Genomic DNA, 17,409 nt, shown 5'->3' with positions numbered 1-17,409 from the left:
CTAGGCAAAAAAGAGGTAACTTACCTTTGGCAATGGCTTTCCCTCCTGGCAGTTGATGCCTCCAATGAAGACCATGTTGGGCATCACAGGTTTGGGATAGTCAAAAACAAAGTCTGTTCTTAACAGCCAAATCGACATATGGCTATAGAGATCATAAGGTGTGACAGCCTTTTGGAGAATCTCAGATGCAACTTCCAAAGCGGTTTTTAAAAAATAGTGGCAAAATAAATGTTCCTCCAGGTGGAAGATGTGATTCCTCACTCTCTCTCTGAAACTCATGACATCTGACAATATGGAGAAAGGTCTAGGAACATAAGAAGGAGAACTGGGGCACTGTGTGGCTTCTTCAAGATAATGGCAATACAATCTCCTTGTGAAGCCCACGGATGGGAGTGAAAAATACTTGGCTACAATTAAGCCACACACATCAAAAGGATCCAGAAACACTGCATCAAAAGAACTCTCCTTTATGTATTCTACTAATTTTGGATCACTAAACAAATTCTTACAATGTAAAAAAAGGTGTTCAAGACTGTCTTTTAATGGACTTAAGACCAAAAAAAGTGAGCTTTGCTGCTGAGTTTTCCACTGAGAATAAGAGAAATTCTTGAACATCTGATTCAACTCCTCCAGATTGTAAGTTGTGGAATAAGTCTTCACCGTAAAATTGGAGGATTTTCCCAGTTGCCAACTCACCTCTGGTATGATTAAAACCAACTCATGCCCTCTTTGGATGAGTTGCTCCACAACCAAACGCATGGTAAACCAGTGGCTCCCATCCATGGGTACTACCAGCAGCTTGCCTGCCTCAGCAAAGCCAGATGTCAGCAGGAGACACACACACAACAGAGGAAAGCCGGTCAAAATTGTGGCAGCCATTGGAAAACTGCAGCCCGGGGCAATCCAGTTGCTTGGGTTCTGAGCTGGTGTAATAGAGTCAGTCCGTGGAAGAAGTATAGGCACAAAGCCCGCCCCAGCAGAGGGAGTGTATTTACACAGTCATGAAAAAAAAAAACTACACTCATTGCCAGTGATGCACTCCTAAGAACGATAATGAATGGGTAGCATTTGCTGACAAACATGCTTGTAAATTTTCCAGACAGCAGTACCATTTGATCTTTGCCTTGGACAAAGATCATGCACTGTATGGCATGTCAATGCTCTTTTGGAAACAGAATTATTAGGCAATGTTTTGAGGACTCAGAGTGATAAAAAGGAAAGTAAATATCAATTAAAGTGATTTTTTCCAATTTTTTCCAAGGAAAGCTTGGGTTATCTTCAGGATACATAAGACAATTTTGCCCAGAAAGAGATTGGCATCCCAGTTTCCAAGGAGGACATGAAGTCACTTACCACTAGCGTCCTCATGGACAATGGAACTGTATTCACAAGAGCCTCTAAAAAGCCTGGCATTGCCACCGGTTTTTCCACTTCCAAACCCTTTGTGGGCTACAAAAGGTTAAGAGTGCCAAATCCTGCCTCCATGGACCATTCTAGGAATTGATAGATGGAATAGGACTGTCCTCTATATTCAGTCACTTTCCCTACACACATCACATGCAGTGGGTGGTCACTTGCCTGAAGCTTGCCAGAAGCACTCTGCTAGGCATCCTCTCTCTTTCCTCTGGGCTTCTGCATTCCTCTGTCTAGACCTCTCTGCTGAAGGCTGACCTAATTTGGCCTGCTACCCACCTGCAGGAATCTTTGTATCTGTCTCCCAAACTCTACTGAGCGCTTGTTGACGCCAGAGGGTATATCTTCTTCATATTTGCACTTTCCTTCTACAGGACCCATGCTATGCCTCACACATGGAAAGCACACAAAACTTTTTGTTCCACTGGACTGGATTGCACTGTGTGAGTGCAATCATGGGTGGCTTAAGTGGTGTATGTCAGATAAGACCCTGAGAAACATTTACTGAGGGATTCTAAAGCCAACCTGGGGGCATAATCTTTGTTAGGGGCCAACATGGCTTCTTCTGAGTTGCCCAAACTAATACTAGACAAATAATAATATTTGCTTAGTCACCATTTATATCAGGGACTGATGGACTTTCAGATGAATGTCTAAAAAACAAAAATGAAGGCACATGATCAATCTTTCTGGATGGCTTACTTCAGAATAGATATCAATAAGATATAAAATAGCAGAAAATCAATGAACCCAAAAGCTGGTTCTTTGAGAAGATGAATTAACCTGATGAAGCTCTAGCCAAACTGATCAGAAAAAAAAAGAGAAGAAAAAATTATCAATATCAGGAATAAGAGAGTTGGCATCACTACATATTCCATGGATGTTATAAGGATAATAAGAAAGAATACCAAGAACAAATTTATGTCAGTATATCTACAAGTTAGATGAAATGGACAAATTCCCCAAAGATGCAAACTATTAGTTTAACGGAGAAATATTACATAAATTGAGTAAAAATAATTTGTATATTTTAAGTTGAATTAACTTTGAATCCAAACGTTCCTACAAATAGAATTTCAAACTCAGATGGCTTCATTGATACAAGGTACCAAACATTGGAGGAAGAAATAAATTATTATTCAGAATATATCCTGAAAAGAGAAATAATATATTCTAGAGAACAGAAGCAAAGAGAACTTCCTAATCTTTCTAGGAGGCCACTGAGTTTGTCTATGAGACCAGCATTGCCACATACTAAAACTAGATAAAGACATCAAAAAAAGAAAAATGTAAAGACCAGTACTCCTCATAAATATAAATCAAAAATTTGACACAAAATTTAGCAAACCAAATTAAATAATATAAACTTATATAAAATATATTTTATCCCAGGAATACAAAGTTGTTTTATCAATAGAAAATCAGTCAAGGCAATTCACCATATAAATATATCATGCCTATAGAAATGATTATATGGTTTAGAAAAAAATATATATACACACATATATATACCATGTATATGGTATATAAAGATATATAATAATAATATACAAAAAGTAGTGGGTCTTATCTCAGAAACACAAGGCTCTTTTATCACTAGAAATCAATCAAGGTAATTCATCATATAAATAAATCATCCTTATGAAAATGATTATATGGCTTATAATCATTTCCATAGGCATTGAAAAGGTATTTGACAAAAGCTAACATCCATTCCTGATAAAAATTGTCAGAAAACTAGGATCAGAAGAGAAAGTACTATACCTAATAAAGAGCATCTGTGGAAAAACCCATAACTAACAACGCACTTAACGATGAATGACTGAATGCTTTACTCCTAATCACATACAAGTCAAGGATGACCATCCTACCACTTCTACTATTGTTCTGAAGATTCTAACCAGTGCAGTCAGTCAAGAAAAATAAAAGGCCTCCACTTTGGAAAGAAAACTCTAGCTGCCTTCTCCACAGACAACATAATCATCTCTCTAGAAATTCCAGGGGAATCTACAAAATATCCTAGAACAAATAAGTTTAGCATTGTTGCAGGATACAAGATAAATACTCAATAATCAATCATATTTCAGGGCATCTGGTGGCTCAGTTGGTTAAGCAATCAGCTCTGGATCTCAGCCCAAGTCCTGATCTCAGTGTCCTGGGATGGAGCCCCAAGTCAGGCTCTGTGCTCATCATGGGGAGTCTGCTTCAGGATGCTCTTTCTTCTTCTGCCCCCCTTCCCCCTCATTGCTCATGTTCTCTATTTCTCTCTCTAAAATAAATAAATAAATAAAAATTTTAAAAAACAATCAGGAGAGAGTCCAAGAAGACAGATGAGAAGGAGACCTTAGTTTCACTGCTCCCAGGAATTCAGCTAGAGAGTCCTAAATCATCCTGAACTCCTGCAAACTCAATCACGGATCTAAGAAAAGAATAGCTGCAACTCTACAAATAGAAAAGTGACCACTTTTTACAAAACAGGAGGCTGGAGATGTGAATCTGGGGCAATATATCAGAAGATAAACCCTGGGAGGAGGGAGACTCCATAAGCTGGCTACCAGAAAGTGCTAGAGCAGTGGAGCACAAAATCTGAACTTTTAGAAGTCTGCTGGAGATTAGAAGGCCGCCTTTTTACCTCTCATCTTCTACAAGGGTGAGGTAAGACCTCAGGGAACAAAAGCCACAGGGAGCAATTGGGAGCTGGTTACTTAGCCTGGCCCCCTGGCAAGGGAGCTGCAATACCCCCCCACCCCCCAGGGCAGACACTTGAGAATGAACACAACAGGCCCCTCCCCCAGAACAACAGCAAGAACATCCAGCCAAGACTTTGTTTACTGAACACTGAGAACTGTAAACACCCAGCGCTGAGGGAATATAAGACATAGAATTCATGGGTTTTATCCCATTATTCTTTGTCTTTCCATTTTCTTTTTTTCTTTCTTTCTTAAGATTTTATTTATTTATTGAGACACAGAGAGAGAGAGAGAAAGAGAGAGAGAGAGGCAGAGACACAGGCAGAGGGAGAAGCAGGCTCCATGCAGGGAACCCCACGTGGGACTCGATTCCGGATAACCAGGATCACACCCCGCTAAACCTCTGCGCCACCGGGGCTGCCCTATTTTTCTATTTCCTTTTTCCATATCTTATTTTATCAAGTCTTTTTATAAAATCTTTTTTAATATTCATGTTTACAGTTATTGTCATTATATTTGCTTTTATTTTTGTATATATCTAATTTTTATTTCTCTTACAATTTCAGATGCAGTTTCTTCTAACGCACCAAAATACACCCAGAATCTAGTATATAGATTATTCTGTTCTGTTCTCGTCACCTGTCTGATCATATTTGCTATGATTTTCTTCATTCTTTTTGGTTCTTTTCTGTTTATTAAAGTCTTTTTTAATTTTCATCTTTGTCTTTAATTTTATTTGTGTGTGTGTGTGTGTGTGTGTGTGTGTGTGTGTGTGTGTTTCTTTCTTTACAATTTTGAGATGTAGTTTCTTCTAACAAACCAACCAAAATACATTCAGGATATAGTGTATTGCTCTGTTCTGTTCACCTGTCTGTTTATATTCCTTCTCTTTATTTTTTTTTGTCTTTTAATGTTCATTTTTACAGTTACATTCTATCTTTTCATTGTATTTTTTGTACATTGATCAGTTTTTCTTTGGTCACAATTTTGGGATCTCGTTTTCTAACAAACAGACTAAAATTCACACAAGATCCTGGTACTGCTCTATTCTGTTCACCTGTCTGATTATATTCCTTTTTTGTTTGCTTGTTTGTTTTTTGTTGTCTCAAGACTCTTCTTATTTGTTTAGTGTATATTTCTCTGGGGTCCTTGTTGCCATTTTAGTATTTTGTTCTATTCATCAATTCTTCTCAGGAGAAAATGACAAGATGGAAAAACTCACTTCCAAAAAGAGAACAAGAGGCAGTACTGGCTGCTAGGGACCTAATCAGTATGTACATAAGTAATATGTCAGAACTAGAATTCAGAATAACAATTATAAAGATACTAGCTGGGCTTCAAAAAGAGCATAGAAGACTACAGAATCCCTTTCTGAGAAATAAAAGAACAAAAATCTAAATAAGTCAGAATCAAAAAGATGATTAATGAAATGCAATAAAAAACGGAGGCTCTAACTGCTAGGATAAATGAAGTACAAGAGGAAATTAGTGATATAGAAGGCAGAATGATGGAGATTAAAGAAGTTGAGAAAAAGAGAGAAAAACAAAACTGGATCACCAAAGGAGAATTCAAGAGATAAATGATACCATAAAGGGAAACAATATTAGAATATGGGATCCCAGAAAAAGGAAGAGAGGGGTGCAGAAGGTATATTGGAGCAAATTCTACATAGAACTTCCCTAATTTGGGGAAGGAAAGAGGCATCCAAGTCTACCAGGCACAGAGAACCCCCTTCAAAATTTATAAAGATCCATCACACCCCAACATATCATTGTGAAACTTGCAAATCTCAGAGACAAAGAGAAAATCTTGAATGCAGCTCAAGAGAAGTCCATATCCTGCAAGGTAGAAACATTAGGCTGGCAGCAGACCTAACCACAGCGACCTGGCAGGCCAGAAAGGGCTGGGACGATATATTCAGGGTGATAAATGAAAAAAATATGCAGCTAAGCATACTTTATCCAGCTAGGATGTCATTCTAAATAGAAAGAGAGATAAAAAGCTTCCAGAATAAATAGAACTAAAAGAATTTGGATCACCAAAATAGCCCTACAAGAAATATTAAAAGGGAACATTTAGCAAAGTGAGAGCAAAAAGTAACACACAGCAGAAAGGAACAGAGACAATCTACAGAAACAGTGACTTTACAGGTAATACAATGTCACTAAACCCATATCTTTCAATAATCACTCTGAATGTAAATGGGCTAGATGCCCCAATCAAGACACAGGGTATCATATTGAAGAAAAAACCAATAGCCATTTATATGCTGTCTGCTAGGGACTCACTATAGACCCAAAGACACCTCCAGATTTAAAATGAGGGTGTGGAAAATATTTATCATGCTAATGGATGTCAAAAGAAAGCTGGTGTGGCAAGCCTTACATCAGACTAACTAGATTTTAAACTAAAGACACTAATAAGAGATGAGGAAAGATACTATGTCATAATTAAAGAGTCTATCCAACAATTGACTGAGACAGAGGACTAACACTTCCTAACACATTTCAAGACTTCTTGTAAAGCTAGAGTAATCAAGTGTTTCATAAACAGATTGTTGAAACAGATTAGAAAGTCCAGAATAAATCCATAGATATATGGACAACTGATCTTTTATGGAGATGCAAAGGCCATTCAGTACAGAAAACAATAGCCTTTTCAACAATCAAATATCTATCAGCCAGAAAGCAAGAAAAAACATCACCTCTGTGGTCTTCCTCCCAAAATAGCTGAAGTCTGGTTTCATCATGATTTTTTTTTTTTTAAAAAAAGAACAAATTGAAATCGAGGGGCATTCTACAAAATTCCCAAACAATATTTCCCAGAACTGCCAATATCATCGAAATCAAGGAAAGCCTGAGAAACCATCACAATTTAGAGGAGACACTATAATATGATATTCTGGATGGGAACCAGGAAATGAAAAAGGACATTAAGTAAAAATAAATGAAATCTGAGTAAAATATAGACTTTGATCATATCAATATTTGTTCATTAGTAGTGACAAAGGCACTGTAGTAAAATAAGCTGTTAACAATAGGGGAAGGTAGGTACAGAGTATACGGGAATATTTTCAACTGCATTTTGCAACATTTCTGTAAATCTAAGTTTATTCTAAAATTAAAATTTTACTTTTAAAAAAGGAGAATCCAGGGCAACTAGATGGCTCACTTAGGTAAGCATCCAACTCTTGGTTTCTGCTCAGATCATGAGGTGGTGAGATGGAGTCCCAAGTCAGGCTCCATGCTCTGCAGGGAATCTCCTTGAGATCCTCTCCCCTTTGCTTGTCCCTCCCCCTCTGCTTCTTCTCCACACTCACACTTTCTCTCTAAATAAAGAAATAAAATCCTTAAAAAAGAAAAATCCAATCCAATGGGTGGAAAATTTGGCTCAGGACAAGAAAGAAAGAAAGAAAGAAAGAAAGAAAGAAAGAAAGAAAGAAAGAAAGAAAGAAAGAAAGAAGAAAAGAAAGAAGAAAAGAAAACAATAGAATAGAAAAAGAATATAAAGACAGAAAATCTACAGACTGGGAGGAAATATTTGTACAGCATATACCTGATTAAGAACTTATGTACTGAATCTATAAAGAACTCTTGAATCTCATTAATAGGGAAACATTTTTTTTTAAGATTTTATTTATTCATAGAGACAGAGAGAGAGGGGGCAGAGACACAGGCAGAGGGAGAAGCAGGCTCCATACAGGGAGCCCGACGCGGGACTAGATCCCGGGCCTCCAGGATCACACCCCAGGCTGCAGGCGGCGCTAAACTGCCGCGCCACAGCGGCTGCCCAACATTTTTTTTATATACACAAAGATTTGAACAGACATTTCACCACAAGACAATAGAGATGGGAAACAGGCACATGGAAAGGTGCTCCACATCATTGCTCAATAGAGACGTCAAGTTATAGCTACAATTTAATTTGCACACATCTTAGAATGGCTGAAATGTGAAAGAGAGACCACACCCATTGTTGGTGACTCTCTGGAAGGGCTGGGCACTCATTTGCTGCTGGTGAGACCCTACAGTGGATCAGCAGTTTCTTTTTTTATTTATTTATTTATTTATTTATTTATTTATTTATTTATTTATTTATTTATTTATTTATTTTGGATCAGCAGTTTCTTAGAAACCTACACCTGTCATACAGCCCAAGGCTTCCCATTCCTAGGTATTCACACCGGAGAAAAGAAAGTACACTTCCTGAGTGGCTGATACTTTTCATTTTCTGGTGAAGTTCTGACATCTTACAAAACCTTCTGACTGGGGAGACACCAACACACACACATGCTTCCCCAGCCCTGATTCTTAGAGATCCCAAGAAGCCCAGCCCACTGTAAGCCTTTGAGATGCAAACTACCAATCCAGAGCCATAGGAGACAATATTCCTCTGCCTTAATCATCCCAGGCCTAGGGACCAGGCAACCAGGGAACACCCCTATAGCTTAGAACCCACCAGAGTTCTTCACACTAGCCAGTCCTAGGCCATTTGCCCTGCCCTGACTTGCCTTTCCATGAAAACACCAATGAAGTCAGTGACCCAGGCCCTGTCCTGGCTCCTGCTGCTTCTGCCTCCTGACCAACCCTGGTGCTTCCCCATGTAGCCCTGCGTGGCAGCCCCTTTCTCTAGGACTTGTGAGTAATATAAACTTTGTTTCCCTGAGCCTCTCCTGTGTCTCCTCTTATGGCCGCACCTAAGGGACCATCATATAAAAGGACACAGAATGCTTCCATCCAAAAACCATTTGTATGGGATACGAATATTCAGAGCCACTTTATTTGAGCCACAGAAAACTGGGAACAGCACAAAGACTTATCAACATGTGACTGGATAAAGTGCGCGTTATCCACAAATACAATGCTTCTCTACAATAAATAGAAATGAACTACTTACTACACATGAAACAACAAGGATGAATCTCAAAATAATTTTGCTAAAGAAGCTATGTCAACAAGAGAGTCCATATTGCATAATTTCATGTATGCAAAATTAAGAAAATGCAATAAGTTCTACAGTGACATAAAGGACATCAGTGGTTGGTTGTCCAGGGAGGCGGGTTGAGAAGGGGAGGCTTCAGGGAGGGATGGAGCTGGGAGAATTAAAAATGGGCACAGGGAGGGACACCTGAGTGGCTCAGCAGTTGGTCTGCCTTTGGCTCAGGACAAGAACCCGGAGTCCCGGGATCAAGTCCCACATCGGGCTCCCTGCATGGAGCCTGCTTCTCTGTTAGCCTGTGTCTCTGCCTCTCTCTTTCTGTGTCTCTCCTGAATAAATACGTAAAATCTTAAAAAAAAAAAAAAAATGGGCACAAGGAAACATTTGCAGGTTGTTAGGGGTCAAATCGTGTCCTCCCCAGAACAGATGTACTGATGTCCTAAACCGAGGAATTAGAAGATGGTCTTATTTGGAAATGGGATCATGGCAGATACAATTCGTTAAGATGAGGTCATCCTGAGGTGTAACAGACTCCTCATGGCATATTCCTGGTGTCCCCCTAAGAAGATGGCCATTGCCTACTGTCGTAAGCCACACAGTTGGTGGTACTTTGTCACGGTAGCCCCGGGATACTGATACTGCTGATCATTCTCCTGATTGTCGTGATGATTTCGCTGGACTTTACATATGTGAGAACACATTAAATCCTATATGTCAGATCTGTGCACTTTATCACATACCCTTTACGTCAATGACGTTGTTACACATTACTTAAATACGTATATCAATAGAAGTTCTTCTCTTTGATTCTAGTGTTCTGCACATTGGCGACCACTGGCCCACGCTGTATAAAGTTTGCACAAATGGGTTTGCAGAGGCTGGCACAAGGTCAATAAATGATCAAAGAGAGTGGCTTTCAAACAATTTGGCCGAGGCCTTGTAGCGATAATTTACATATAACATTGAATCAATACACAAATATAGATCTACGTATCTGAAACAAAACTCCACATGACAGCCTTTGTCTTCACAACTCTGCTTTTTTCCACCCAATCCAATCCTACGCTATTGCTTGTCTTTTATTCTCTGTCTCTCTCTAAATGTTTATTCCAACCCCCCTGTGAATACATTTTATAACCCACTTTAATAGGACAGGACCTTCAGTTGGAAAGATTCTTATTCATAGCTTTGCATAACACATACATTGCATAATAAGTGATACAGTGTACAAAGGAAACTAACTGCAAGTTTTTCAGGTCAGGGTCTTGGTTTTTTTAACTCATCCAAGCCAATAGAGGCAAAAATCCCAGAATATTTAAAAAGAAACTATAGGCCTTGGAAGAGTTGGCCTTAAGCAATTCTTGCTTACATCTATTACTGCATCTGTGGGGTCTCTGGCTCAGGTGGGCCTCTGGGTGTGGTGTCATTCTGCATGGCAGGTGTCTTTAACAGATGTCATTCTGCATAACAGGTGCATGACAGGTGTCATTCTGCACGAAAGGAGGCTGCATCCAGGTGGCCCTTCTGGAGCATCCCTCTGGGGAGCAACCAGTGGAAGAGAAACATCCACCCAGGCCCAGAATCTGTAATTTGGGGTTGGTATGCAAGTCTACTAACCTGGTGTTCCTGATCCATGAATTAAGAATCACACAGGGGTCTCTGCCTGTCCTTTCCCTAATAACACCAGTGAAGGGTCAGCTCTATTACTTATCAATAGGTTCTATGCAAAAGCCCTGGGTACGACCATTTATCCAGCATTGTCCTCTAGATATACAATAGGAGTTACATACATCGTTTTAAAAAATTTTGGTAGCCACATGTAAAAACCAAAATAAACAGCTATAATTAATTTTAATAGTTATTTTATGTAACCCAGTCTTTGCAATACGTGATCATTTCAACATGAAATCAAATAGAAATGAGATTTTCAGGTTCCTTTTTTCATACTAAGTCTTCCAAAACTGGTCTATTTTACACTACAGTACATCTCAGGATGAGCCACATTTCAAGTGCCCGTGGTCACAAGTACCTACCCAGTGGCTGCTGCCCTGGAGAAAGCACAGGCCCAGCCCCTGGCAATTCATAGGACTCTTGAGACTAGCAGTGTAGGCATAACCTGGGGTTATGTCGTGCTCAAGCCTGTGACCCTGAGATCAAAACCTGAGCTGACATCAATTGTCGGATACTTAAAACCTAAGCCAAAAAGGCACTCTTGTTAGGAGATTTTTGATTAATGATTCATTTGATTAATGATTGATTAATAATCAAATTAGTCATATTTTTAATGATTCAATCTCCTTACTCATTACTGGCTGTTTAGATTTCATATTTCTTCATAATTCAGTCTTGGTAGGTTGCAAGTTCCTAGGAATTTATCAATTTCTTGTAGGTTGTTCAGTAGTGTTGGTATGGAATGGTGAATAGGAGTCTCCTATGGACTGTTGTATTTCTGTGCTATCCCTTGTGATATCTCCACTTTCATTTTTTATTTTGTTCAATTGAGCCTTCTCTGTTTGCTTCCTTAATCCAGCTGAAAGGGGATCCCTGGGTGGCGCAGGGGTTTGGCGCCTGCCTTTGGCCCAGGGCGCGATCCTGGAGACCCGGGATCGAATCCCACATCGGGCTCCCGGTGCATGGAGCCTGCTTCTCCCTCTGCCTGTGTCTCTGCCTCTCTCTCTCACTGTGTGCCTATCATAAATAAATAAATAAATAAAAATTAAAAAAAAAATCCAGCTGAAAGTTTGTCAATTTATTTATTTTTTAAAAAACCAACTCAAGTTTCATTAATCTTTACAATTGCCTCTGTAACCTCAATTTCCCCTATTTTCTGGTCTGATCATTTCCTTCTTTTTACAAATGTCGGTCTTTGTTCTTTTTCTAGTTACTTGAGGTATAAGTTAAATAGTTTATTTAAGATATTTCTTTTCATAATGTGAGTGTGTATTGTTATGAACTTCCCTCTTAGGACAACCTTTGCTGCATCCCATGTATTTAGGCAGGTTGTCTTTCCATTCTCATTAGTCTCGCCTTTTAAAAAATATCTAGTTCCCTCCCTTTTCATGGATGAACTCCTGTTACTAGGATTTTCTGTCCCATCAGAAGACAGACTCTAAAATAAAACAAAACAAAACAACAAAACAAACAAACAAAAAAAAACAAAAAAAACACAGACTCTAATCCTGAAAATATATGCTCTAACACCACAATTCCCGTTGACTGCCATTAAAAGCAAAAATTTTGGAGTCAGCCTATCCCTTCCAAGCTGTACAACCCCACCCTCTGTGCCTGATTCTCATTCCCTCAAATGGGGCTTGCATCTTGTACCTCCCTCAGGGGGCTGTGAGATTAGTGAGTCAATCTGTAATCTGTGGATGCCCAGGACAGGTCCCACGGAGGGGCTTCCTCTGGCTGTCATCAGGCAGCTAGGTCCTATGTGATATGAACTAAGGGGCACCCTGGTGGTCAGAAAGTAACCCCTAAAATCTCTCAATGAGTGAAAGAATCAGCTCTGTACCGTGAACACAAGAGTATAGGAGGAATAAAGGCGGACAGAAAAAGAGGTGGAAAAATTAAAGGGGAAGGAACTGTAGAAATATCAAACAACACGAAGGATTCACATGACAAGCATTTGATGGCAGCAACTGACCAGCCAGTACTCAGAACAAAAAGGAAGCTCTAACATCCACATCCCCGATACCTGCAGAACACTTCCTCGCTTGCACTAGAATGGGACACCCTATGGACAGGGACAATATTTATTTTGTTCTCTGCTATATGCCCAGTGTCTAGAATAATGCTGAGCATACAGTAGGCTCTCCAAAAATGTTTGCTGACTAATGAACAAGCCCTTGTTTTGCCTGTTTTATTCCTACACTTAATTGAATTTTCTTTCCTTCTTTTATTAACAGAGGCTCCCTGCCCAGTGTGGAGCCCATCATGGAGCTTGAAAATACAAGCCTGAGATGAAGACCTGAGCTGAAACCACAGGTTAGATGCTTAACGTACCGAGTCACCCAGGCACCTCTCCTACATTTCACCTGCCTGCTTCTTTCCAAGTTGTGAGAATGCACATATGAAATTAAAGAACCAGGTGCTCTATTTTGAGAAGAAATTTATCAATGACATTATGAGCATGTGATTGATCACTTCCCTTTAGGAAATTAAGATTTGAGAAGTTTAAGTGGAGTCAGAAGGTGGTGAGAGCCCTGGAGCAGCCTGGAGTCCCCTTCCAGCCCTGCCACCTGTCAGCCTGGGGCATGACCCATCTCCTGACTCTCAGGCTTCTCAACTGAGACCCAGAGATGGAAGATCACGTTTCTCCTGCCTGATATACCACATGACTGAGGGAGGTTAAAGAGGGTTATGGGTGTGGATACAGGGCTGTGCAAGTGAAAGGTGGTTCTTGGCGTGGCTAGAACAGACTCGCCCACAGCTAGTCATGCACACCTGAACTATCACACAAGGTCTTGCCATAACCTATGCCTGTTGGCTCAGGAGGCATGCTGGAACCTAGGAAAGCAGAAGAAGACCCAGTGATTCTGAATGAAAACCTAAGCCCATCCACACACTCAGCCATCTCCCCACCGCCAAACAAAAGCTCCACAAAGCCAACAAATGTCATGTCCACTGAGTGATTAGAAGCCGTGTAATTTAAGTCAAGACCACCTTCAGCAAATTAAACTTCCTCTAATGTTCCCCAGAGACTAGGGGCACGATGTGCCCTGAGAAGTCTCCAGCCTGCACAGGGAGGCAGTTGAGCAAGGTTAGGCTCGTGGGCTCCAACACAGAAGATCTGGGCTCAGATTCATTGTACACGAATGTTCACAGCAGCAGCACTCATCACAGCCATCAAGTAGAACAACCAAAGGTCCAGCCACTGATAAATGGACAAGATGTGAGGTCTGAGCAATGGAATATTTAAGCCTTGAAATGTTCGTGTCACAAAATAGACGAACCTTGAAACCAAAGTGAAAGAAGCCTATTACAAAGGACCATACATTGGGTGATTCCATTTCTATGAAATGTCCAGCAGCAGCAAAGACATAGAGACAGAATTAGGTGAGTGGTTGCCAGGTGCTGGAGGGATGGAAGTGATGACCAACTGGCAGGGACTCTCCTCTGGGGGCAAGCAAATGGCCTGGAATTAGACAATTAATGGTTTCTCATCTCTGTGAAAATACTAACCACTGCTGAACTACATATTTTTTAAGGGCAACCTTTAAGATATATGAATTAATTCTTTTTTTATTTATTTATTTTTTATTGGTGTTCAATTACTAACATACAGAATAACCCCCGGTGCCCGTCACCCATTCACTCCCACCCCCCGCCCTTCTCCCCTTCCACCACCCCTAGTTCGTTTCCCAGAGTTAGCAGTCTTTACGTTCTGTCTCCCTTTCTGATATTTCCCACACATTTCTTCTCCCTTCCCTTATATTCCCTTTCACTATTATTTATATTCCCCAAATGAATGAGAACATATAATGTTTGTCCCTTCACCGACTGACTTACTTCACTCAGCATAATACCCTCCAGTTCCATCCACATTGAAGCAAATGGTGGGTATTTGTCATTTCTAATGGCTGAGGAATATTCCATTGTATACATAGACCACATCTTCTTTATCCATTCATCTTTCGTTGGACACCGAGGCTCCTTCCACAGTTTGGCTATCGTGGCCATTGCTGCTAGAAACATCGGGGTGCAGGTGTCCCGGCGTTTCATTGCATTTGTATCTTTGGGGTAAATCCCCAACAGTGCAATTGCTGGTCGTAGGCAGGTATATTTTTAACTGTTTGAGGAACCTCCACACAGTTATGAATTAATTCTTAATTAGAAATAATCTGTGCTTGGAATAGTACATGCACCACCCAATTGTAGCTATCACTGATTTTTTACTACATATCACCTGGGTAGAGGGTAGGTGGTAACCGGGTGGTACCAGGCCTTCTGCTAACACAGAGCAAACCTGGAAGGCTCAGCCTCAGAATTATGCAACTTGATCTCCTTGCCATCAAGAGAACCATAGCCTGTTCTTCCAAGAGCAGAAAACCATGCTAATTAGTTGACAGGTCTAATTACCCAGATTTCACAAAGAACATGATTTCACTTTCCCATTGGTGGCTGACAAGTCACTTATATACCAACCATCTGCTGAGAATGTGCTGGAGCGAGAACACAGGACTAGACTCTACGGACCAATAAGGATCCAGGATATATGGTATGTGTTTGCCTCTTCCACTCAACTTTGCTGTGAATCTAAACCTTCTTTAAAAAGGAAACAGATTAAGGAAAAAACAAAAATGGAGGCTCAACCCTGGCCTCCAGGAGAGCTCTTCCAGCAGAGAAGACAGATAGGCAAATGATGCCAGACAGGATGAGGGCAGCGCTGCTCTGCCAGCTGGCTTACTAACAACTGCCTCAGGAGCCTGGCAGCAGGATTTAGAGCTGCCTGCGGCCCCATTACCATACAACAGCCACAAACAGGTGCCTCTGAGCAGCCTTTACCTGGCTTCTACCAGCCTGGGTGTACCAGCAGCAATTCCAAGTTAATATGAGCTCAACTCAGGACATCACTGACACCCCTGGGCTGTGCTCAGACTCCCTCTGTTTCCAGGCCCAGGTACCTGACGGCCACTCTAAAGAAAGGTTAGCTCTTACTTCTTCCCACCTCTCCAAGGCTACTGTGTGCCCAGTTCTGATCTAGCTTGAAGAGAGGCCAGGCTGGGCTGAGACTGAGTGTTCAAGGGGACATTGGCCTATGTCCAAGAGACCATAAAAGGGTAAGGCAGGCCTATCTGTAAGGTCAGACACTCCTTCCACTTTCCAGATAGGCTTCCCGTCCCAGCTCTGAATCATCTCATCTCTGGAGCCCTCCCAGATTTCCCTGGCCATGGGGTTCCATGTTCCCCTTTCTGTGCACATCCATGCACTGTATGGGCACTTCCACTTCCCGACTCTGTGCCCTGGACCAGAGCTCCTCTGGCCCTCCCAGCTGTAGCACAGACCTAGTTCCATTGTATCCTCAATGCAAGTCTGTCGGGAAAGGAAAATGTCAGTGTAGGATCATCACACTGCAACATCTCTTAGTAACATGCCTGATAGCTTCCCAACAAAGTCTATGGAAAGAAGTGTCTTCAGGAAGAAAGAAAAACCTTTTGTTGTCTGTCTTTGCAAAGCACTAGTGGAAGCCCTGCAGGGATGTGCAGGGGAGAGCAAGCCCAGGGATGTGACCCAGGAAATGTCCCATCCCTTTGGAAGTGAGGGACAAGTTCTATGCCTCTGCCCAGGGAAAAGCCAGGAGAATGGGATTCAGATGGCCCAAGACTGAGACCCCATCAGCCACAAGGGTTCAGGGACATGTGCAAATCCTAAAATAGGGGTGCCTGGGGCAGGAGCATTACAAAAGTAGCCCTTCCTGCATCCAATGCTCTTGTTATTGATGTGAAGATGGATGGATGATGACGTTGGAATTCCAAATACAGAAACAGAAAACAAGACCTTTGTGTCCAATCACAGTACTTTTCATAAAATTAAATGCACCACAAACCACGGGCCCATTGTGAATCAGGACTTTGGTTACCTCTCGAATGTTTTAAATTCAAATGTATTACTCTTTTAAGTAACTCTGTCTTGTACCAGTAGCACTCATTTATTAAAACTTCTCATGACCTGGTGATGCAATGGCTTTTTTTAGGGTGAGTAGTGTATTACCATATTTCTAAAACTTACCTTTTCTTACTAGATCCCTCTTCTTCCTCAATCATCTTATTACTGACCTTCCCCTAGGGGAACCCAGAGAACTTGTACTCCATCTCCAAAGGGATGGAAAAATCTGAACAACCTATTTTTGTATGGCTCATGAGCTAAGAATGGAGCTTACAATTTTTAAGAACTATAAACAAACAAAGCAATGAACAAAAAAGTTACAAGACAGAGATTGTATGTGACCCTGCAAAAGCTAAAATATTTGCCCTCTTGCCCTTTAAAAAAAAAAAAAAAACTTTGCCAATCTCTGGTGCAGCATCGTTAATTTACACAAACAACTAACATGTTCCCTCTTACAACACTTATATTCACTTTTAATGTAAGGATGATGGGAGTGCTTAATTATTCTCATACCCCTCCCCAAAATCCCGATACCTAATGGCATGCATTGTATAAGCCTGTACATCCTACAGGCCAACAGATGCCTTGGTTCTCATTTGCTTGCAGTTATGCTAAATAAACCCATCATTATCTTCTTAGGTTTCATACATGGGTGTGTGTACATAATCTGAGCACAATTTTCTCAGCTATGTGAAGACCTTGGTGCCTGCAATAGTCCAGACATGGTGAACAGACCCCCGTTACAAAATGCTATCCCAGA

General features: G+C 40.8%; 2 protein-coding genes across 2 annotated transcripts in view; both read right to left on the bottom strand.

Annotated features, from left to right (window-relative positions):
- Positions 1 to 901, bottom strand: LOC119877524 (UDP-glucuronosyltransferase 1A9-like). Its single transcript, XM_038573089.1, has one exon. It carries the CDS (start codon positions 877 to 879, stop codon positions 1 to 3), a length of 879 nt encoding a protein of 292 aa, XP_038429017.1. The 5' UTR covers positions 880 to 901.
- Positions 902 to 13,845: 12,944 nt separating this feature from the next.
- The window catches only part of LOC100688694 (UDP-glucuronosyltransferase 1A9-like), an 8,139-nt gene continuing 4,575 nt past the window's right edge, over positions 13,846 to 17,409 (bottom strand). Inside the window, 2 exon segments of the mRNA XM_038573029.1 lie at positions 13,846 to 13,996; positions 16,773 to 16,825. Of these exon segments, the coding sequence (XP_038428957.1) occupies positions 13,846 to 13,996; positions 16,773 to 16,825 (204 nt within the window).

The sequence above is a fragment of the Canis lupus genome, chromosome 25 (assembly GCF_011100685.1).
Source record: "Canis lupus familiaris isolate Mischka breed German Shepherd chromosome 25, alternate assembly UU_Cfam_GSD_1.0, whole genome shotgun sequence".
Lineage (NCBI taxonomy): Eukaryota > Metazoa > Chordata > Mammalia > Carnivora > Canidae > Canis > Canis lupus.
The sequence above is the reverse complement of the archived record's forward strand: the minus strand, read 5'-3'. Positions and strand labels throughout refer to the sequence as shown.